Below are 23,602 nucleotides of genomic sequence, written 5' to 3' on the forward strand. Positions count from 1 at the left end.
AAAACGTAATGTTGCTGGATTAATTATGACATGAGAAGTGTACGAACAGAAAAATTGTAATAAGGAAAAAATAAAAAAAAATAATAACTCTGAATACTCAAGAAACCCAATCAAACAATAGCTAATTCTCTTCACAATTAAAACAAAAGCAAATAAAAGAAAATTCAATTACAAAGTCATCAAAAAAAATATTTCTAGGAATTACAATAACAAGTTAACTTCGCTCCAATATTGAGACACTTCGAATCAATGATAATAATTACAACTGCTTCCATTCCACTCCATCTCAAACTTTTAATAATCTTTCAATGTAATACCCAACATTGATCCCATCTGCGCTTTTGCCTTTGATAATGTTTTATCCCTTAATCTTGGTTTGCATCATTTCCATTTTTTTCTTTTCTTCCCGTTGATACTTCCTCATTATCTTCTTCCTCCTCGTCGTCGTCGTTGTCTTCTCCTTCATCTTCTTCCTCCTCTTCATCTTCATCTGTTACAAAATCGATGGCATCAGACAATGTGAGCACAGCTGCCCCCTTCGGAAAATTTTGGATGCACACACGCTTCACCCAAACAAGACCCGGCCGCTCCACATCCTCCTGGCTCACCAATAGCTCAATTACCTCCTCTGCCTTATTTCCCAACACAACCTTGCTTATCGGCCTCTCCCCATTCACAATCTTCTGCCCTGCCGCCTCTGCCTCATATTCCCCAAACGGGATCTCCAGTGTCAGGCACTCCCACAACATCATCCCAATCGAGAATGCCACAGACTTTTCTGTAGCTTTCATCTTATTGTTAATCATCAGCTCTGGTGCCTTCCATCTCATGCATTCTTTTCTATCGTCATCCTCATCTTCGAACGCAGACGAAGGTGGAGGCGAGTCTTTTCCATTTCTGTTCTCCAATGAGCAATCAGATGAAGATGTTGTTAAGGTGGAGGACGATGAAATCGATGAGGAGTCAGAATCATCCAAAGAAGAACAATCCGAGTGAAGAGCAATTGTGATTACCATATGTTCTGAGAAGAGCACAATATGAGGACTCAGATTAACAAGAGAAAAAAGCTCATCTGCTTCGTTTTCAAATGAATGGAGTGCCCCATTCGCCACCCAGAACAACACCTGTGCTGCTGTTTGCTCTCTTTCTTTCAACGAGCCAATCGCCATCTCCTTCTTCTCGTTCATTCCATGCAGCAACATGAACAGCGAATCCCTCAGATCCACGATCAGCTTCTCATGAGGAGATGAGCAGGCCATTGCATCAACAAGATTCGACATCGAAGAGGTGGTTGGGCACATACTTTCTCTAGGAACAAATGTGGAATCTGTATCTGTGGATGAAGTGGATGAAGTGGATGAAATGGATGGTGATGGTGATCTCTTTCTTATCTCTTCATTAATATCATCTTCTTCCGCGTTCTCCAATGCCCAATCAGGGATCTTGCTCGAATCTCTTCCCAGAATGTATTCAGTTGATCCACTCTCACTCAACAAATGTTCTGATGACTCCGAATGTCCCAATCTTTTCTCATACACCCTCTTTTTTATCATTTCCTCGTTTTTCTTCTCGACCACTTTCTCTGCTCTTCTCCATTGCTCCTCAGGAGACGGTTCCATTGTAACCATCTCAATCAACTTTGGATCTTTTCTTACTGCGTCATTCACAATTATCTCCAATTCTTTTGTTCGATCCTTCGCCTTTCTCCATCTTACAATAAATATTATTGATACTATTAGAACAATCAGCAAAATTACAGCTAACAAAATGATCAAAATTAATAGCCATGATGGTTTTGTTCCATTTCCTCCTTTAACAATATTACCTTCATCAGATTGAGGTACTGTTCTGTTCTTCACAATCAATGATACAGTTGAAGATGGAAGATCAGTCTTTCCAAATACAATGCATGCAGATATCTCTGTTACATCTGAAGAGATAGAAATGATGTCTGTGTCAATTGAACAAATAGCAAGACTCTCATTGACAAACCCTTGAACAGAGAAGTCATACTTTTCAACTTTTATGTTTTGACCATTTGAAAATATTAACTTGCAAGAAAGATCACATGGCAAAAGTAATTTTCCATTAAAAGCAATTGATGTGACACCATCAGCTACTTTAACATCGATAGAAATCAAAGTTGGTATGAAGAATTCTGAATCACGAAGCAGTGGAATCCCCTTTAAATTGCATCCCTCATTCAAAATCCATAGAGATGTGTTCGGCATCAATCCATCGCCTCCTTTTAAATCAATCATATTCAATACGGCTGCATCTTTGCAGATGATATTTCTGCGTGCCGAAGGATAATTTTCATTTGATACTTTATTTAAGGTAAAATTTCCAGCTCTGATTTCCACATCCCCTTCAGCTACTGACATTCCTCCCACAGAAGAATTTGTAATAGTACAATCTTTTAATTCTGCAACACATTTTTCAAAGAAGACACAAGATCCGTTCCAGGTGCAAATATCTTCATTTCCTGAGTTCAACGAACTGGAAGAACTTTTCCCGTCATAAGCATCAAAAAGGCATGCATCCAATGAAATATTCGTTCCCTCAGAAAAATAGGCCAATCCTCCGAAGAGAGATGTATTTGAGCAGAAAGCGAACGAATTGTTTAAAAGATGAATGTTATTTCCCTTTTCACATTTTAAAATGCTATTGCTCTCTTTTGAATGTGAGACATTACAAAATGAGCTTGCATAAGAATATATCATTCCATTAATCTCGCTCCCTTCACCACTTACTGCGCTATTCTCATTTCCAAATTCAATAACATTTCCATCATCAAGTTCCAAGTCGCTAATTACTAGCTCTTTCAAAGTCAAGTTTGTCATCCTGTCACAAATAATTAAGTTTGAGTCCATGTGAATTGCTATCACAGACAAACGTGAGATCACAGCATTGCAAGATTTACACATAATCAACTGGTTTGAATGAATATTTTCGACTTGAATACCATTTAACTCAATTCTCGCTCCATTTTCACATGTTATAAGATTGTTTTTCAATTTAAGTCCATCAAGAATTATTTCACTCATTGCCAATACTCCCGCTTTAACAGTAAAGAGACTTCCACTGATATAAGATTCTTCAATCTCTTCGCCTTCAAACGAGCATTTGACAACAGACAGTTTTCCTTTTAAAATTCCTATCAAAAACAAATGCTTCCAATAACTTTCATCTGGAAATATAAACTTGATGCTTTCGATTTCAACCTTCCCTTCCGTTTGTATAATTGAGTCTCTGGTCGAACTTTGTTGTATCTCCCTAAAAATTCTGACCATACAACTTTCTTCTTTTGGCTTCAATCTCACACTGTCAACCGTCATCTCATTCTCAATCGAAGATACTTCAACAATGAATAAAGTTGGAAGAAGTCCTTCACCTACATGTCGAACACCTTCATCGAGACTTCTGCACGGAGCATCCAAAGTTCCACAACGATTTCCATTTTCACCGGATATATTTGCGAATACTTGTTCCCTTGAAAAAAATGTAATCAAATCCATGAGATCCACATCTGGTTCGTTTTCATTCATTCCAAAATCTCTTCCGTAGATTGCATTTCTCTTATCAAACACTAATGAAGATAAGTCAATTTTAAATAAAGCTTCTCCAACTTCTGATTGTAAATCTTTGCACTTGATGAATACGTCTCTTCCAACATATGCATCATTATATCTGAATCGAACATTCTCAAACACAACAGGTAGAAATTTTTCTTTTTCACTTTTTGCTGTCTCATAAATGCCCTCAATATAAACTCCCCCTCCTCTTCCATTTGTCGTTGAGCAACTGCAACTAGTTAGAGATGTTCCATTAACTGAAAGCATCTTCATTCCTTGATATTTCGAAGATAATAAATAATATTTGATGCTGCCACCTTTTTCTGCTCGTTCATTTTTGCATTCGCTCAAAACGCAATCACTAATTATCACACTTGCTCCACAATTATTCAGAGAATTCAAAATAGAACTTCCTTCTCCATCTCCCGTCAACTTTTTCATCGTACACCAAATCATCTCAATCTCACTTCCTCTTAATTCTGAATCAGATGCATATGAATTGTCATGAAAAGAACAAGAAAACGAATTTGAAAGTTTATTAAATCTTCGATTACTGAAAAATGAAATGCTTCTATCTTCAACCTCTACTAATGCTCCATTAAGAAGAAGATTCTCAAATGAAGAATCAAAGATAATTCCATCTGATTCAATGTTTGAAATTATTATTGGTGATACAGTAAATTTTAAGTCTGAAATCGAAAACTTCTCCATATAAAAACTCCCACTTTGAACTTTCATAACAGGAAACTCAATTCTTTCATTGTGGCCTTGATTCATTTTCAATGAACAACTCTTTAATGATGTGTTTCCTTCCATTGAAAAGATCAATGCTTTATATGGAGAAGAAAAAGAAGGGGGAACAATGAACGCAACAGATTCAAAAGATAATGCTTTGCAATTTGAGAGCACAGCTTCATTTTGAGGTGGTACTTCCAAAGATGGCGAAAGAGCCTCCAAAAATTCTATCTTTGCTTGAGATTCATTTGAAGATCTAACTGCACAATCGGATATATCAATGCAACTTTTAACGATTGCAAGAGATTCGATCAAGATATTTCCCGAAGGAGTGGTATCACTCTGAGATGGTGCAAATGTAATGTGTTGTACTCCTATATTCAAAGAAAAGCATTTAATCTTCTCGTTTCCACATCTGTTCACATCTAATCCATCCACCCCATTAACAATAATGCTATTTGAGCGAAAACTTATTAAAAAGCTCATAAGATCAATACTTGCATTAACAAAATTACTTGAATCATCTCCAACAAATGCTTTTGAGTCTTCTTTCCATTCTTCCAATGAAATCTGAAAACGTTCTCTATTTACTGTCTCAGTCAGATCTTTGCAGAATAAATATAAATTGCTCCCAAGAAATGCGTTGTTTTCTGAAAATTCAATATCAACCAGCGAAAAATTATTATGCTCTTCTGAACACGTTAGAAAAATGGCTCCACCTTTTCCTTTTGTACCTGAGCACGAGCATCCACTCAGATTGCTGTTATTTTTTAGTGAGAAGCACCTGTTATTTATGAATTCAAGACCAATGCATCCTCCTTGATCACTGTTTTCGTTTGAACATCCTTCTATAATTACATTATCCAAGCAAATATTAATACAATGAGCACTATAATCCAATGTTGACAACAATGCAGGGCTATCTGAATTGGAGGTTATTGATTGAAATGTGCTATTTATAACAGTAACAGAGGGAATAGAAGTAAATGTCGAAGACGTAGATGAAGACAAAGATGAAAATTTAAATAAACCGTCAGATGAAAAAGCAATATTGTTAACAGATAACTTTTCAACATTGGCGCTTGTGACGACGTTGGAAAAAATAAATGCAGGAACCTCAAATGAAATTGACTGATCGTTATTTTCAAATAACACATTTAATATTTTCACAGATCCTTCTTCTGCCAAAATTAATGAGTGTTTAATTGATTCCGATGGCGAAACACATGAAAATGTACAAGTTGTAATGTTTAAATCTCCTTTTGAGCAAACTAAACCTTCTAAATCATAGGAATTTTCATTTTGCAAATTGGAAATAAAAGAAATGGCCATATCCTTCAGAGATAAATTAATTCCATTTATTGCATAAATCTCTATTCCTGATAAAACAGCATTAAATTCAATTCCGTTTGCTTCATCATCTTTGTGATTATCACTCCCACATATTTCACAGTCTGTTACATCAATTCCGCATTCCATTATTTGTATGCTCCCAGACAAAACGACATGGTTCAATGATTCATCGGCTGCTAAATGAGAAAGTCCGATTTCAAGAGTTAAGCATGGGGCACACTTAACGCCACACCATTTAACATCTCCAACTTCTGAATCTGAAGATATGAAAACTGTCTTTTTCTCGAATCCTTCCAAAAATATAAACAGATCAACATCTTCTCCTTGAAACATTCCATCCAAATCCTTTCCGAATAATGAGTTGTTTTTCTGTAGTATTTCGTGTGCAAATGCGAAGGATTCTTCATTCACATTTTCTGCAAGATTATGACACTCCAAATAAATATCTCGGCCAATCCATCCTTTGTTATCATTAAATGCAACAGAAGAAAAACAGAAGGAAGGCGTTATTGGAGAGTGAGAATAATTCAAATAAATTCCTCCACCTTTTCCTCCATTTTCATTTGATGATACGCAGCATTCCGAAAATGTTGAATCGGTCACTTTCAGGTTTTCAAGTGAGCTTTGATACGAAGAAAAAGAAAAACAACCTCCAAATGTTGGCGAAGGTGTTTGAGATGTTGAATGCAAAATAGAACTGGAACAATTAAGAATTTCAATAGAAAATGAAGAAGATTCTTCAGAAGAAAATAAACATGGAAATCCTCCAGTGTTGATATTCACGTCATTAAACACAGACGAATTTATGATGTTTGGAGACGAAAGAGTTCCAAAGGAAAAAATGCTGCAATTGCTCATTTGAAGCGTAGAAATTGTCGTTTCATTGAGAAATAAAGAACCTGAAATAATTTCAAACAAAGCTTCCACAAAAGGCTGTTGTGCTTCTGATGCAAATAACAATGTTGTATTCAATGATAATTTTTCTCCAGATTCTTTAATTACAAATAGAGATGATGACATCACATTTGATGAATAAAGGATGACTGACAGAAGAGAAGTACAAAGAGATCCAGAAATAACAGTAAACAGGGACGAAGATGAAGGCAACTTTTCTGTTGATAGCATCGTATTGTCAATTCCTTCTCCATAAATTATTCCTCCGTAATTTTCGATAATTATTGAATCTAATGGGCTAAAAGTTGACGCTTTTAAATGAATGTTGTCGACATAATATTCATTTGCAATTTTGACTGTGAATTCGACGGAATTGCAAGGCGCAGAATCACGAAATCCGCAAAAGCCTTCTAAATCATCGCTTCCTTCAGATGATGCATACAACATAGATAAAATCGGTAACCATCCGTTATACGCTTCATAAGCTGAACTTCCGCAATACGAAACTCGTTTCTGTTTTGTTGTCGAAAAGCATTCAAGAAAAGGTGATGTTTTCAGACCTCTACCATCTCTAAACATTACGTCGCTTCCTCTTCCCCCATAATCAATATTCAAATGGAAAAAACAATACGATATAAAATTTTCATTGTTCATCCAATCTAACGCACGCTGGACAAATAATGCAGCACCACCATGCTGAAGATCATTTGTCCTTAAAGAATTTTCAAGGAAATAACACTCCTGGATCGAAATGGTTGCATAAGATGATACATCATGAAAAGTTATTGCTCCAGTAGCACTTCCTCCAGTGTTCCGAACAATAATATTCTTCTGAAAAAGTAATTTCCCGCTTGATAAATTAGTAAAGTCAAAACAAATAAAAGTCCCACGCGTCTGGAAAACAGAGCAATTCTCTCCTCTGCAGTTTGAAATATCTATCAAAGACTTTGCACTTGCTTTGCAGTATAGTCCTCCACCATAATAAGCTGAGCATAAAGTCAAGTTTGTTGAATTAACTGTTGCCCTTTCGACGCTATTCAACATAATTGCTCCTCCGTTTGCTGAATTTGAAATATTTTTAAAAGTGCATGAGCTTATGGTTATATGATCTGTAGAAGTCTGGCATATCAGTGCCCCTCCATCAGATGATGATCTTTGATCATGCCATTCGCACCATTCAAACAAATGAGTCCCTCCTGCTGGTGCCACTCTTCCTGTTACGCCTCTACGTTTTTCTTCAGTTCCGATATACTCTTGATTTGCATTTGATGAACGACTGCAGAAAGTGAAGGAATTATTAAATAGGCAGAATGAAGAATATGGATCATTTATGGATTGTGAAATGCCTCCTTCTAATACGTCGTTTGTTGAAAAAAAATTGCTTGATGATATTTCAGTCAGACAAGGAAAAGTGGAACTTATTGAAGATGAAAATTCATTAACTGAAGAAGAAATATTTGAAAATGTGGAAAGGATAATATTAATCGAAGAAAGAGACGTTGAAAATAAACAACCGGGATTTATGAAATTTAAAGAAGAAAATGAAGACGAAATAATTGATAATGATCCAATTGATGGAGCAAAAGATGAACTGAATTCATGTGAAAATAATGGAGGAACTAAAAAAGAAAATCTAATTGGAACAAATGATAAATTAATCAATTCCACTGTTTTATCGCAATGGTGTATCAGAGAAAATGGATTTTGTGAAGAAAATATCACTTCACAAGAGACAATAGATAAATTACTTTGTGACATTTCTCTAAATGTTTCAGTGCTTTCCCCTTGCTCCAATTCGATTTTTGAAATGCACAAAGTTGAATTTATAAAATTGAACGACAATTTTGCTGAAGTTTTACTATTTGTTAATTTAAACTTCGTGAAGTCAATATCTTTGTTGTTTTTGAAGTTAAACTTTAGAGAATAAAACGCACTCTTGGAAGTTTCTCTTGTTTCCGATTCAGAGTTAAAGTCATACGTATGATGGCTTTGACTCAACACTAGTATCGGAGTCAACAGTGTAATTAAAAACCGCATAAATTGTGATGTTGCTGATTACACAAATTCGAAAAATGGAGAAAATCACTTAAAAATTCAATAAACAAGATCTGCTCGCATACATTCTCGTTTTATTCAACTATTTTTAGGAAAGAATAAAAAAGCAAAAACATAAAAAGTACCCATTACAAAAGTTGTTGATGTTTAAATTGTTTCTGTGTCAACAATTTCACCGATTTATCAGATAACAGAAATCAAATAAAAAAACACCAAATTGTATTATTTTAAATTACTGTGGAGCTATTTCGCAAAAAAAGGATAATATAACTTTTGGAGATGAATCTGAAAAACATATAAATGAAATAAAAAGAATTACAAAAGAAAATGAGATAAGACAATTCAAAAACAACTAATTATAAAAACATGGCAATTTAAGAAAACAACAAATATCAGCTAAGATCATTTCGGAGAATGAGAAGGCGTGCTGCGAGATGAACCTGTGCCTGTTGGCTCTTGTTCTCCATGAGGAGGTGAAGAAATTGAGTGATGATGCTGCAAAGAAAGTGTCTTTGCTGGAAAAGGCAGCTGGACGAGCTCAAACGCTGTGATTGAATTTGGAAGAGTCTTAATTAGGAAGCGTGAAACCTCGTCCCTGATGTTCTGATCCTGTGTGCGGATGAAGCGCAGACATAAGGGGACAAAATCGGTTAAGTAAGTTTTTATCACATTAAATGGCAGTTTGTTTACATTAGCGAGAACATCAGCCACCATTGGCGAAGTGGCGGTGATGTCAGTCACACGCAGAATGTCCTTCGCATCGACCACAGCGCCGTTCGTCAGCACAGTCGGCAGCGGCTCATACCCTCTCCCGCTCACACTTGTTCTTGTCTGATGATGCCCTTCTGTGACTTTTGTGAAGGGCTCATTCTCATCATGTCCTATTCCTTTGTTCATTCCTATGCTCGTTCCAATGTTCAGTCCAACACTTGCTCTGTTTCCCATCTTGTTGGATGGACGAGAAGAGTCGAATGCTTTGTCACCGTCTGATTTCTGTGACATAGTCGCATTCAATGAAGGAGAAGAAGATGATGACGTTGTTGTTGTTGCTGTTGACTTTCCTGATAATGAGGGCAGAGGAGAATGCAGCGAAAGAGTATTCAAACCAGACGCAGCAGCAGAAGATGCAGATTGCTGTGAAGAAGAAGAAGATGTCAACGTTCCCCCTGCTCTTGTCTGCGGACTCACCGCCTTCACATCAGAAGGAGTGCGCGATGTCAAGGAAGAGAAAGGCAATGCTGCCAGTTCATCCAAACTAGACATCGCAGAAGTTCGGTTGTGATGGCGAATCCGTCTGCTCCTCCGCTTCTTCTCCTCTTCTGTCAGCCCAACATTGGCTTTCCCTTCTTCTCCTCTTTCATTTTCTCTTCCTCCTTCCTCACTTCTTCCGCTTTCCTTCTCCTCCACCCCGTCTTCTTCCTCACCCACTCCACCATTCTCCTTCTGCTGTTTCATTCTCGCCATCTGTGCAATCCTCATCTCGTCATCCTCTGCAACAGCCTTGTCTGCCAACAGCCTCTCCAGCGAGTCAAACAGCGCAGACCCTGCCCTCTTCAGCGCTGCCTCCGAAGGCAGGGCATCTTCAATTGAGACATCCAGATAGAAGACAGCGAGTGTCTGGAAGGCCTCCTTGAAGAAGAGATCTTCCGCGTAGATGTGCGGAGTGACTGATAGGAAGGAGGCGAGGGTGGCGGGCGGGGGAGTGTCAGATGAAGAGGGAGAGGAAGAAGAAGAGGAAGATGATGATGAAGAGGAGGAAGACGATGAAGAAGAAGAAGTTGTTGTTGTTGTTGAAGAAGAACCAGAAGAAGAAGAAGAAGCAGAATTCAATGAAGCCTCCAGAATTGAGTCCACCACGCGTGTTTCAGTCAACACAGCCGATGACTGCAGGCGAGTTAGCATGCTCTTCATCAGCGACGATTTGACTGCCTTCCCTTTCAGTTGGGCGGCTGAGGGGGATGTACTCATTGGAAGAGGGCTGGTGGGTGAGCGAGACTGAGGAAGATACAATGGAGAGGGAGTGCGAGAAGAAGAAGAAGAAGAGGAAGAGGAAGAAAAAGAAGAAGAAAGAGAAGAAGAAGGCGGGGCGTCAACATAATCAAAAAGAGAAGGGCGCTGATATGCTTCAGGCAGTTCAGTTGCCTCCGACGAGCAAGGCGTCCATTTGAGGATGACACGCACAAGAACAGAAAGATAAGTGCTCAGCGCTGCTTTCTCCAAATTGACAAGCGACGGCACATTATCACCAAACACCGCCACGTTCAGCAACACACGCTGTGTCGTGTTTGTGTTGAAGGAGCGGGCGAAGGCGATGATGTGGTTGACTTCACTGAGGAGCGGGAAGATGAGCGAGGGGGGCATCATGCTGAAGTGCTTGCTGATCACCTCGCCTAGCACACGCACTAGAGACAGCTGCACAGAACACTTCCACTTCAGCTTCACAAGACCAGAGGGGGTGAAGGGGGCTGCGGGGACGAGTTGGGAGAGGATGGAGGCAGCAGAAGATAAAGAGGAAGAAGAAGAAGATGAAGAGGATGAAGTAGAAAGAGAGGAAGAGGAGGAAGAGATGGTGCCGGAGGAACGGGGGACAACATCATCGCCAACAAGATCAAGTACATGGAACGCCTTCTTTTGAGGCAGAAGAGAGGAAGAAGAAGATGATGATGAAGATGAAGAAATAGAAGAAGCTGAAGGAGAGTAAGTTCCATAGGGAGAAAGCGAATCCAACTTTGCTTTTGTGATCTGGGGCAGCCTCACTACAGGCGGGGCATTGAGCGAATGAGTGGACGGATCACGCGTCATCCGTGTGCTTGTCTGCAGTGTGGCATAATGTGCTGTATTGAAGGAGGTGTTAAAAGAGCCATTGGAAGACAAAGTGGAGGCATTGGATGAAGCTAATGATGATTCTGGTGTTGGAGTGATCGATCTGTTCGGCCGGTGGGCATTGGCACGCAAAACAGGAGGTTTTGCAGTGGCTGAAGAGAACTTGTTGCTCAGCTGTGACTGGGTGGTCTGCTTCTTCTGATGAGGAGAACTGTTGAGAGAGGAAGCGTTGAGGGTGGGGGGAGGAGTTTGGGAGTCGAGAAGACGAGTTGAAGGGGAAGAGGTGGAGGCGACAGAGCCAGCAAACACGCTTGAGACAACTGCACTGAAGGGATTGGATGGATTTGATGAGGAGGAAGATGAAGATGATGAAGATGAAGAGGTTGTTGTTGAAGAAGAAGAAGCAGAAGAAGAAGAAATTGATGATGCTGAAGATGATCCATTTCCACCTCCATTTCCTTGCAATGACAGTATTGTTGGCGGTGTTGCTGCATTCACCACTGAAAGTGAGGCAGCAGAAGACGCAGTGAGCGAAGCCCCCGCCGTAGGTGCAGCAAACGACGCCACTGAAGACACAGCTGGCACCATTTTGGGGAACATCATCAGCTCGTTCGGTCTTGTTTCGATGAAGAGCCTATGAAAACTGTGTGTGACGTGCTCCCACTCAGCTGGGGTGAGGGAGACGCCTGAGTGTGTCAAGAACTCCTGCAGGACGGGGCAGCCAACTGCAGCCACTTCTTCAGCGGGAGAAAGAACAACAGCGACGATTGTGTCGAGGAGCTGGTCGAAGACGGAGGTTGGGTTGAGGGAGGAGATTATGGCTGAAAGAGAAGGGGAGGAAGAGGGGGATGGGGAAGGTGTGGGGGAGGGGAAGGGAGATGGGAGGGGGCTGAGGGAAGGAGAGGAGGATTGAGATTGTTGAGGAGATTGGGATGGTTGGGATGATGGATCTATTGAAGAGGGGAGAGAAGAAGAAGAAGAAGAAGTCGATGATGAGACTTTATTATCAAAACTTCCTTCTTTTTCTCCTTCCTTTTCATCTTTCTCCTCATCCTCTTCTCTTTCTTCACTTCCTCTGAGCCCAACCGCATCTGTAGCCGAAGCTGACGCAGCCGTCACTACAAACGCCGATGAAGCTAGCGATGCTGACAGATAGTCCTGAGTCTGCTGCGACAGAATCTGCTGCGATGCGCTGTTCATTGCTGCCACGCAGATGATCATTGCCCTCAGAGACAAGACGAGTGTTGTTCTCACCCAGTCAGACTCAGCTGCCTCTCGCTCTCTGTCTGTCAGCGCGGCTTTGCTCGAGCACAGGAGCTGCCCTGTGTTTGAACGGGAGACCAATTGGAAGCCTGAGGAAGGCGAGGCGCCGAGGGTGGCTGAGGGGGAAGTGGCTGGAGGAGTGACAAAAGGAGAGCGAGGGGAAGGGGATTCAGCAGCAGACAAAGAGACAGAGGAAAAGGAGGCAGAAGAAGCTGCTCGTTTTTCCGGGGCGGCGGAGGAGGCGCGGGAGGAAGGGGTGTTCAAGACAGCTTCGAGTTGATGCTCTTTCAGAGCAGCGAAGGAAGTGGTGTGTGCAACGATGAGGAGCATCATGGGGGACAAAAGAGAAGAATGAAGAGTGTACCAGAAGCTGATGGGGAAGTGCTTGGAATAAGAGAGGATGATGAAGCAGAGGATGTCGAACCCTCTCTCTCGCACTTTGGAGCTGGTCACGTTCAGCAGAGAGCGCACAGCAGCGATGCAGCTGAGCCACAAGTGGTCGATGTGGAGGTCGTCGAAGACAGCCACATGAGGAAGAAGTTGGATGGCTCGTTTTTCGCGCGTGGTGAGGGTGGAGAAGGGGTGGGGGAGTGTGACTGCGGTAGAAGAAGAGGAAGAAGAAGAAGAAGAAGAAGAGAAAGAAGAAAGAGAAGCAGCAGAAGACAGAGTGGAGAAGGCAGAGGAGGCTGTGGAGGGCTGAGAAATCTGCTCTGTCGAAGAGAAAGTTTGCGGCTGCTGTTGTTGTTGTCCATTTGATTTGAGTGTGTTGTTCTTCTGTTGAGGCTGCATGGGCATTGGAAGGGTGCTCCCAAATGCACTTGCTCCTCTCGAAGGAGGAGGAAGCGGCTTCCTATTCCTTTCATTCTCTTTCTCCTTCTCCTTCTCCTTCTCTTTCCCTTTAAACCTCCCAAACCCTCCAAACGTCTGACCTTGTGTGAGTGTGGCTTCAGTGTATGCCTTCATCGCCATGCTGTCCATTGTTGGGGTGTGTGGAATCGGAGCATCTCCTCCAAACACCTGCGACACAAAGCCGATCATCGATGCTGCTTCCAGCCGGAGTGAAAGAGGAAGAGTGAGCGAGCGGGCAAAGCCAGCTGCCGCGTTGAGGCATTCAGAAAGAGCGAAGGGAATCCACAGGGGAAACTGGTCATAGAACATTGTGCGGAAGGCGTTGAAGGCTTCTTCAGCGAGTTTCTCTTCGTCCCTTGCGAGGGAGGCGTATATGAGCATGACAACCGCCCAGCCGTTCTCGAGGATGTGATAGCGTGTTGTGCAGATGCTGGTGATGAACTGGAGCAGCTGGTCGCGCACACGGAAGGGGATGGAAGGCTCAAAAGGTCTGGTGAGCTGGAGGGAGGTGGAGTTGGCGCGGCGGAGGAGAGGTGGAGAGGAAGAAGGGAAGGGGGACTGGAATTGGGGGGAGCCTGAGACAGGAGGAGGTGAGGAGATGGAGAGGGAGGAGCGGGGGCGAGAGATGGAGAAGGCAGAAGAGGAAGAGGAAGATGAAGATGAAGAAATATTTGAAGAAGAAGACGACGATGAAATAACTGGTGATTGTGCAGGTGCCACTGCTGCTTCTCGCTCTCCGTTCAGCTGATCAATGTCCGTGTGATGGTAATGCTTCTGCGATGAATGCGATGAATGTGTTGATTGGGGTGTCCATGTGTCTGCAGGTAAGTCTTCGCCATCTCCCACTTCACCAGGGATAGCAGTGAGTGCTAAGGAGAGGTTGAGGATTTCGCAGAGAGGAAGGAGAATGAACGACTGGAAGAGATGGCTGTGCTTGGCAGAGGAAAGGGGAGAGGAAAGAGAAACAAGAGAGGATGAGCCAGATTGAGGAGAACAGGAAGAAGATGAGGAAGAAGAAGATGATGATGATGAACCAATTGTGGGTGATGAGCTTCGTTGTGGAGAAGCAGCAGACAGAGAAGAGTAGCCATCCAAAGAGCCGAACTGGGCTGATATGTAAGGCGATGTTAGAGATGTAGCAGAAGAAGAAGATGAAGCAGAAGAAGGTCTCAAAGAGGAGAATTTAAAGGAAGAAATGGCAGGAGACTGGAGCAGAGAAGAGAGAGTGAGGGTGTGTGGCTGGTGGTTGGCAGCAAGCGAGGCAGCAGACGGTTGTGACAAAAGAGAAGAAGAAGAAGAAGCAGAAGAAGAAGCACTTTTCTCATCCAACGTGAATGGCTCGTTCCACAACAGCTGGTTCTGCCGCTCAGCTGGAGGGATGGCTGTGTAGTGTGCCACAAGCAACGAGCTCACCATCACAAAGAGGATGTTTGTGAGGGTGAGCGACACCTCGCTGTCGACAGAGGAGCCGATCATGCGCACGAAATGGCCAGCAAGCAGAGGCCAGAGGGAATCCCACAGCGGAAAGAAAGGACGCATGCCAACATTCAGCTCAAATACCTCCTGAATCTTCTTCGCGGCAAAAGTCGGGTTTCTGGGGGCAGCAAACAACGAAGAAGGAAACAACGAAGACGAAGTTGAAGGGCAAGTTAAGTCGAGCTCAGACACTTGACACAGGGCGACCATGAAGTCGAAGAAGCCATCATCGGGAAGAGCAACTGTGTTCTCAAAGAGGCTATTCATCGACTGCGGAATGCGAACATCAGAGATGGCCTGCAAGTTCTGAGCATTCACCACCTCCCAGCTGCTATTTTCTGAGCGAGGGGCAAGGGGAGTGAAGCAGGCAGAGTACAACGTGTCTGTGCTGAGGGAAGGGAAGAGAAGAGGAGGAGAAGGAGCTGGGGCGACTGAACGGAAGGAGCTGGCGTGGGTGAGCTGGGGAGGCGTGCCAATAGATTGAGGAATGGCTGCCTGTTGTTGTTGTTGTGGCTGATTTTGCAATGGAAGAGGAACCTTCTGCTGAGCCTGAGATTGTGGTTGAGTCAGCTGAGGAGGCGAGGCAGCGGGGGGTGATGATGGGGGAGGAGGAGAAGAAGAAGGGGACAAATCTTCTCTTTCATCGTTAGAGGCGTTGCTGCCCAACAGCAGGGCATCTGCAATCGGCTGGAAGGAAGACAAGCAGGCGGGTGTGTTGGAAGAAAGAGGTTTTTCGCCATCGATCAGCTGCTGAATGCGAGAGACACACTGCAGAACAGTCACCCAGCTCATCCCAAGCTTGTTCATGTCTGCTTCTTTGCTTTTGTCTTTAGGCTTCTCTTTCTCTTTCTCCTTTTCTTTCTCCTTCTCCTTCTCCTTCTCCGTCTTCCCATTCAGCCCCGCACACTTCATCAGCGTCTGCAGCGCCCTCACGTGCTTCTTCTCCATCACCTCCCTCGCAAACAGCCTCGTCATCTCCGCCAGCGCCTTCACAAGCGACGTCCTCTCCTCTTCCAGGTCGTAACAGCACGCCAAGTGAATCGAATGCTCCATCGTCGCCAGGCACAGCCGCACAAACTCCTCGCTCTCTGTCTGCCGGAACACAATCTGCACTGCATTCGAGATGGGCCCTGTGATCACCTGCATCATCAGCTTCCCGTGCTCCCGCCTTGCCTGCGCCACAGACCTCGACTTGCCTTGCTTGAGGGTGTCTGTCGGAGTCTGCGTTGCCCCAAGCTTCTGCGACGTCCTGATCTTCTCAGCCATCTGCTTCGTAAACAGCCTTCTCTCTTCCTCTGCCCTCTCCTTCCGCACTTTCGCCAGCTCCTTCGGCTTCAGCCTCTTCTTCTCCTCTTCCAGCGCCAGCTGCGTCCGCTCGTCGTCGTCCCCGACAATTTTTATCTCGTTCTGGCACATCCTGTCATACATTGCACTCAGCTCTTCTTCCGTCAGCCCTGTCTCTTCATTCTGTGAATAGAACGTCTCCTTCGTGTAACCAGCAAGCATCCCTGTGTGCGCAAACGAGTGCACCATCATCAGCGTGTACGCCAGCAGATACACTTTGTCTTCGTCGTCTGGCCTCTTCGGGTTCTGCTCGTGATACACTGACCCAAACACCTCAAGAATACGATCAATCTTCTGCCCTTCGCCAGGAATGCGAAACTGAGACAGGAACAGCCTCAATGCACCATCCACAGGCAGCCCTTCCAGCCGCAGCGACGACAGAAACGAGCGGAGCACGGCGATGTTGAATTTGTCCGATTCTCCGAAGAATTCTCCGAGCTTCGTCGGAGAAATACCCGCGCTGGTTGAGACAAACCTCGCAATGGACTCTGGGGTGTGTTCAAACAAACCCTTGTTGACTACAAATTCCACTCCCTTTTTCGGTTTCTCATTGAAAATGCGTACGCCTTCGTTGATCAGCATCTTCGCATTCTTCACCTGCTCAATGGCCAAAAGGTTGGTTTCTGTGGCACTTCTGCTCATGCTGTGTGAGAAGGATGAAGGGAAAGTGACTGAAGAAAAGGAAGAGGAAGAGGAAGTTGAAGAGGAAGAAGAGGAAGAAGGCAATGATGATGTGGGTGATGTGTTTGAGTTGTTGTTGCTTCCTTTTTGCTCTCCATTCACTTTATCTTCTGCTCCATTCACACTCCCTTCACGAATAGAAGATGCTTCACTGTCTTTTGTGTCATCTGGTTTTTTCTCCTCCTTCTCTTTCTCTTTCTCTTTCTCTTCTTCCTTCTCCTTCTTATTCTTATTCTCTCCTTCTCCTCCCTCACCCACCGTAGAAGCAGCAGCTGTAGCATCAGACACAATCACGCCTCCCGTCTTCATCTTGATCTGCCCTTCTGTCCCTTCCCACTTCGCCACTTCTGCATTCCCTCCTTTCGCTGCAAACTCCGACAGCGCTCGTGTGATCGTCTCTAAACTGCGCAGCCCCCACTCTTGCAGGTGCATCTGCTCTTGTGTTGCCTTGAGTGTTTGAGAGGAAGAAGAGGAGGAGGAAGATGATGTGACCGATGAAGAATCAGGAGCTGGGGCGAGTAATGAGGAGGAGGAGGAGGCGTCGCTTCCGGGAAAGGCAGAGGAAGATGCTGTTGCCAAAGAAGACGATGAAGAAGTATTTGAAGCAGAAGCAGAAGCAGAAGATGAAAAGGAAGAAGTAGAAGAAGAACTGCTTCCACTGTTGGCATTCCCATCAGCACCAGCCAGCGCGCCTATTGAAAACGGCTGTGCCAATTTTGTGATGGAGAGGATGAGTGTCTCAAAGAGGTTTGTTTCATACAGCCGGCAGTCGAAGTTGAGGAAGATGTTAGCAAGCAGCTGCCCATCCTCAAAGAGCGGTGTGAATATCTCCAAAAACGAGATCTTTTCGGGGATTTGCGTCTCTTCTGCCTGCAGCACACGCAGATACACCATCAGCAGCGTCTCAAACTCCGTCCGGAAGCGCAGTCCAAACAGCTTCGTGATCTGCGCGATGAGGGCGACGGAGAAGCGGAAAATGTGCGGGTTGGGGAAGCCGGCATTCGACAGCACGGCAGGGACGACCTGGTGCTGCACAATGCGGGTGAGCTGGCTGTCTCCCCGGAGCACATCGCCGCAGCGCATGAGGATCGACAGCAGCGTCTGGAGAGAGACGATTCGCTGCTTGAGTGAAAGCTCAGAGGCGAATGTGCCGTCGGGAAGGAGGGAGGCAGTGGGGTTGTGCGAGGGAGATGCACTGCTGTTGGAGGAAGAAGAAGATGATGATGATGATGAAGAGGAGGAGGAGGGTTGCAATGAAGAGGAGGGTGGAGTGGAAGATGAGGAGGTGGAAGAGGAAGAAGAGTCCGAAGAGGATTGAGTATTTGAGGCTTCTTTTTTAAGAGCTTGGGCAGCCGGAGTTATTCTGTTATAAAAAGATAAATTTCATTGTCAAAGAGTATTATGGAAAATTTTCACATTTTGAACAAATTTATATTTAATATTATATTTTTTCATAAAAAATAGATTATTTTTAGAACGTAAAATGATTTAATAATGAAAGAAGAAGTGCTCATACCCTCCAACCTCATTTGTTGATGTCTGACAAAGAAGCTCTAAAAGTTGAATGCAGTCTTCAGTTGCAGTTGTTAGTTCTTCCACTGAATTCGCATCTTCTGTTTTGGTTTTGTCATTCAAAGCAGCTTCCTTTATTTTCTTCAATTTCATAAAGAATGTAACGCTCAATTGCTGAAGTGTAATAATAGCGGAATCTCGAAGTGAAGCGCTGGAAGGATCAAGATGAATCCTCATGATATGTCGAAATGCAACTTTAAACATATCTGAATGAATTTGGCAATGCCCTGAAGTGACCAATGAAGTGTAGACTTTTAAAACATTTGATTGAATTCCAGTTTTAATAAGGCTTCTAGTAGAATGAATTCCTTTTACAACTTGACAAAGAAGTGTATCATCTTCGTTGTTATTTCTTTTCGTTTCACCCGTTAAAAAACCAGAATCAGCCATTTTCTAAATAACACATATTTGTAAGTCAAAATATTTTCAAATTCAATTTCGTGTAAATGCACACAATAATAAGTTCGAGAGATGCTTCAACAAGGTCATTTCTGTTTGATGCAAGTGCTTGTGAAATCGGCTCAAAAAATTCGATAGAACTATAGAAAAAAGTAAACTTTTTAATGAAACAATTAATTTGCATACCATTTGGTCAATTTTCCATTTGAAATGGAATCTGAGGAATGAAAAATGTTAACAAATGAATAAAATGAAATAATTTTCCTTTCCCATCAAACCAATTTGTAACTTCAAGAACGTTTTAATGTGCGCATGCTTAGAATCGCAAGCACTGGCAACTGCCTTTACAGCTTGTGCAACAGATGAAAACATTGCGATCTGGCCCACAACAATATGATTCGAGCACAAAAGTTTTTTGAAGAATATAGAAACAAGTTTTTCTTTTATAAAATTAAAGCTTATGTGTGTGCATGTGTGTTTCATATTATTGTTGTTTTATTTATTGTAAAAAACAATAAAGTTAATGTTTTTTACTTCATGAAGAACATCTCTCAAATAAATTGAGAAAAGAATAAAAAAAAAAAAAGACAAAACAATTGCTGGACAAACGATGAGGTGTTGAAACAATTAATAAAAAAAAAAATACAAATTGATGAATAAAGAATAAGAATTTCTATGAGACGATTAGGAAATTAATAAAAATAAGAAAGAAAGAGAATGATGATTCCAAAAAGATATACACAAATGCGTGCACGAATTAAAACACAGAATACAATCACTTTTTTCCTCTTTTTCAGAACAAAATGAATGGTTCGCAGAATTGCAACGATGACACGCGCAAAAGTTTAACAAACAAAGTGCGATAAAAAATGTAGTGCAATAAAATAAGAAGATTTGAAATTCACTAAAGAAAAGTCTGGAAATGTTCATTGAATAAATAGAATTGCAAGTGAATCTGGAGATTCTGTGTTGGCCAGCAAATCAACTGAAAATAAAAAGGATATTAAAAAAATAAATAATTAATTAATTATTTTTTTCATGAGAGTAACAAATTTCATCTTGACAATGAAATGAATTGCACAAACATTTCAGTGTAAATGCAAATGTTCACTTTTTATTCTCTAATTTGGCTATTTATTGTGTCTATTATTGATAATACTCATTAAAAATTAGTTTGTTGTTTGCAATATGCGCATCGTACTTTTTGTGCTTAGTTCCTCAATCCCCACTTCTGACAGCAATTCTCTCATCCTCTTCCTCTTTTCCTCTTTATCTCTTCCTTCCTTCTTTCCTTCAATCTCACTCTAACTCGCTCTCTCTCTCTTTCTCTCTTTCTCTCTCAATCCCAACTCTATCTCAACCTCCCCTCCTTACAGCTGCATCGAAGAGAAGAAAGTAGTGCAAAACTCCTTCCACGCAAATGTCTCTCCAGAAATACGCTTCATGTTCACAAAGCACACTTCCTCCAGTCTGGGCAGCTTGCAAATCTCAATCTCGAATCTGATGGCTTTGTCAGGATACTCACACTTCAGCACATACGACCCTTCCACTCGCTTGAATCCAATTCTCTTCTTCTTCAGCAGCCCTGTCACTTCCTCGAGAATCACCTGCGGTGGTTTCGATGACGTCGCTGAGACATTAAACAGCCCACGGAACACTCTCACATCCTTCTGCCCTTCTTTTGCTCCTTCTTTTCCGTCTTTTCCTTCCTCCTCTCCTTTCGCCTTCGACTTCTGCTCCATAATACTTGCCAGCTGCGATGTGGCATCTCTTGTAGCTGCAACAGATGTTCTTCTTCTCGATGCATACGCCGACTTTGCTGCTGCCTGCTGCGCTGCCAATCGCTCTGCAGGCATTTCTTCTCCTTCGCTAATGGCTGGTGCTGGGACTGAAGGTCTTGTCGATGAAGAAGGAGTGGACGAAGAAGAGGCACTTGCGGATGCTGACGGGACGGATGATGGTGTTGCTCTCACACCACTCGCTCCGTGTCCCTGCGCTGCCGCTGCAGCTGCAGCTGCAGCAGCCTTCCTCTTCTGCTCTGCTTGCTGTGCCTGCAGAAGAAGAGCTGCTCCTTCTGGATCCTCCTCGTCTTCCTCATCACCGTCTGGCAATGCTCCCAGCGCAGAAACAGCCTGCGGCTGCTTCGGTCTGGCGCCAACAGCAAGCGATCCAGTGAATGATGATGGGATAATCTCCTTCCCTGTCTCGTCCTTCGCCACAATGCCCCTCTTCGCTGCTGGATCCTGTGTGAACGTAATTGCTGGTGGAGCATTTGTGTGCCCTGCAAATAGTGATTGTCTCCTTCTTGATTGTGTCGCAGCCTGTTTTGCAGCTGCCATCACTGCATCGTCCTGTTCGCCTGGCTTCATAGCTGGCCTGGTGGTGACGACAACTGTAGTGTGTGGCACAGCTGACGGGATAGTTGACGAAGAAGGAGCAACTGAAGACGATGCTGAGGAGGATGCAGCAGCTGATGAAGGAGTGTTGGCTGATGATGCTTTTCCTTGCGCATCCAGGAACGGCGACTTGGCCTGAGGCGGGACAGCCTGCGAGTTTGCGCTAGAAATAGGCGAAGCGCTCTGTGCAGGCGAGGCCTTCTGCACCTGAGTGACTGTTGGCGCTGTGACTTTGTCACCAGAAGCAGAAGCAGCAGACGAGCCAGACGGAGGCTGAGCAGTCGGTCCTGTTGCTGCCCCTGCCGCCATCGATGCTGCTCCGTCCTCAGCGAGCGGGGTAAACACAAACTGTCTTCCTGCCTCGGCTGCCTCTCTCATCCGCTTCTCCAGCAACAACCGATATGCCGCTACAATCTGGTTGTGCTTTTTGGCCTTAATGCACATGATAGTCGTGTCGCGTGCAAATCCCAGCTTCTCCAATTCCTGAATGATAGTCTCGTCAATCACCTGGTCCAGTCCTCCTGTGCTTGCCGTCATCCCCAATGCCCTGCTCTGCCCGCCGCGCGTGCCATCTTCTCTGATCTGCACTTCTTCAATTGTCTGCCCGACAAATAGATCCACATACCATGGATGCTGCCGGATCTGGGCAATGGTATAACGCTTAGTCGGATCTGTGTTCAGTATCTTGGAAATAAGATGTTTGCACTCGCTTGATAATGTAGAAGGACAGCGATATCGTGCATTAAGGATCTTCTGATATAAGGCTTGTGTATTCTGGTCTTCAAACGGGAGATACCCGCACACAAGTGCAAATAAAATAACACCACAACTCCACACATCAGACATTTGACCTGCATACATCTTTCCTTCGATCATCTCTGGTGCTGCGTAGCAAGGAGATCCGCAGGCCGTCTTCAAAAGTCCCCCTGGCTTTATTCTGTTTGAAAGGCCAAAATCAATGATCTTTAAAGTTCTGTGACTGTTCAAAAGAAGATTTTCCGGTTTCAAATCTCGGTGGATAACATAATGTTGATGACAGTAATCAACTCCATTCATCAACATGTGGAAAAAGCGACAAGCTTCCTTTTCCTTCAAACGGCCATGGTGGACGATGTAATCCTAATTTCATTTTAAAAAAAAAAAGCATTTTTTAAAATATTCAAGACAAATACAAAACATAAAAACAAAAATGTTAAGAAACATACAAAAAGTTCTCCTCCATCAGCGTATTCAGTAACAATATAAATATGTCGTTGTGTGTCTTAAATATATATAATAAATGCATAATGAACAAGCAGGAATGAATATTATTTAACAAATACGTATAATAATCTTTGCTCTATCATACCTATCACTTCATACAACTTAATAACATTCGGATGATAAAGTAATTTTAAAACGTTAATCTCGCGAGTGATTCTTTCCATATCGGCAACGTCTTTAATTCTATCCTTATCAAGAATTTTCATTGCCACCTAATTAAATTACAAACAAATTGTTTTTAACGATTTTAAAAGTTTATTTCTTTGAACAATTGAAAAACAAACTTTTTCTCCAGTGATCGTGTGCGTTGCTAAAGTTTAAAATAATAATCGCCAAAGAAAAAAATTTAAAACAAATATAATTCGCAATAAAAAGCTTGCATCATTATTATACCAAGTTTCACCTTGCCAAAACTTCCTTGCCCAAGAGTTCTTCCAAGAAGATAATTTCCGACTCGTTTAACCTGTAAATTTTTGTTGCACCAAAAGCAAGTTAATAGAAATCAAACCTTTGTTTCGACTGGTGCTTTTGCATCCGTCGCGGTATTTGACATTTTCCTTCCAAACACAAAAATTACGATCAAAAAACTGTAATTTGATATATGGTGATCAATAATTAATTTTTTATCAAATGAACTTTTTGTTCCAACAGAAAAAAAATTTTTTTTGCAATCACAAACAACGAAAGGTTAAAAATGTGAAGAATGTTTAAGTAATTCAATGCAAATGTTGTTATATAGATTGAATGTGTTTTTATGAGAAAAACAATTTTGAAAAAAAAAGATAAACTCGACTTTATTCTTAAAAATTATTCAACACAGAAAATTAAAAACAAAGAAACGAAAATGAAGATAAAAAGCACATAATAATTTTTCAAGTGAAACTATAGTGTATAATTTTCTCACTAATGTAGATTATTTAAAAA

General features: G+C 42.5%; 3 protein-coding genes across 3 annotated transcripts; all 3 read right to left on the bottom strand.

The window, feature by feature from the left end:
- Window positions 1–365: 365 nt before the first annotated feature.
- Window positions 366–7,004, bottom strand: MONOS_11310 (uncharacterized protein; the record flags this gene model as incomplete). Its single annotated transcript, XM_067863831.1, has 2 exons — window positions 366–6,360; window positions 6,580–7,004. 2 exons carry the CDS (start codon window positions 7,002–7,004, stop codon window positions 366–368), a joined length of 6,420 nt encoding a protein of 2,139 aa, XP_067724902.1.
- A 1,734-nt stretch (window positions 7,005–8,738) lies between these two features.
- On the bottom strand, window positions 8,739–19,391 carry MONOS_11311 (putative SEC7-like guanine nucleotide exchange family protein; the record flags this gene model as incomplete). Its single annotated transcript, XM_067863832.1, has 5 exons — window positions 8,739–18,411; window positions 18,565–19,013; window positions 19,075–19,159; window positions 19,206–19,236; window positions 19,298–19,391. 5 exons carry the CDS (start codon window positions 19,389–19,391, stop codon window positions 9,015–9,017), a joined length of 10,056 nt encoding a protein of 3,351 aa, XP_067724903.1. The 3' UTR covers window positions 8,739–9,014.
- Window positions 19,392–19,484: 93 nt separating this feature from the next.
- MONOS_11312 (putative Serine/Threonine kinase domain protein) lies at window positions 19,485–23,265 on the bottom strand. The gene is made up of 7 exons (XM_067863833.1): window positions 23,187–23,265; window positions 23,072–23,141; window positions 22,963–22,988; window positions 22,764–22,890; window positions 22,621–22,676; window positions 20,105–22,534; window positions 19,485–20,004 (listed from the first exon to the last, which is right to left on the bottom strand). Exons 1-6 carry the CDS (start codon window positions 23,229–23,231, stop codon window positions 20,390–20,392), a joined length of 2,469 nt encoding a protein of 822 aa, XP_067724904.1. The 5' UTR covers window positions 23,232–23,265; the 3' UTR covers window positions 19,485–20,004; window positions 20,105–20,389.
- Between the last annotated feature and the right edge of the window lie 337 nt (window positions 23,266–23,602).

The sequence above is a fragment of the Monocercomonoides exilis genome, assembly GCF_001643675.1.
Source record: "Monocercomonoides exilis strain PA203 chromosome Unknown scaffold31-1199392, whole genome shotgun sequence".
Classification (NCBI taxonomy): Eukaryota; Preaxostyla; order Oxymonadida; family Polymastigidae; genus Monocercomonoides; species Monocercomonoides exilis.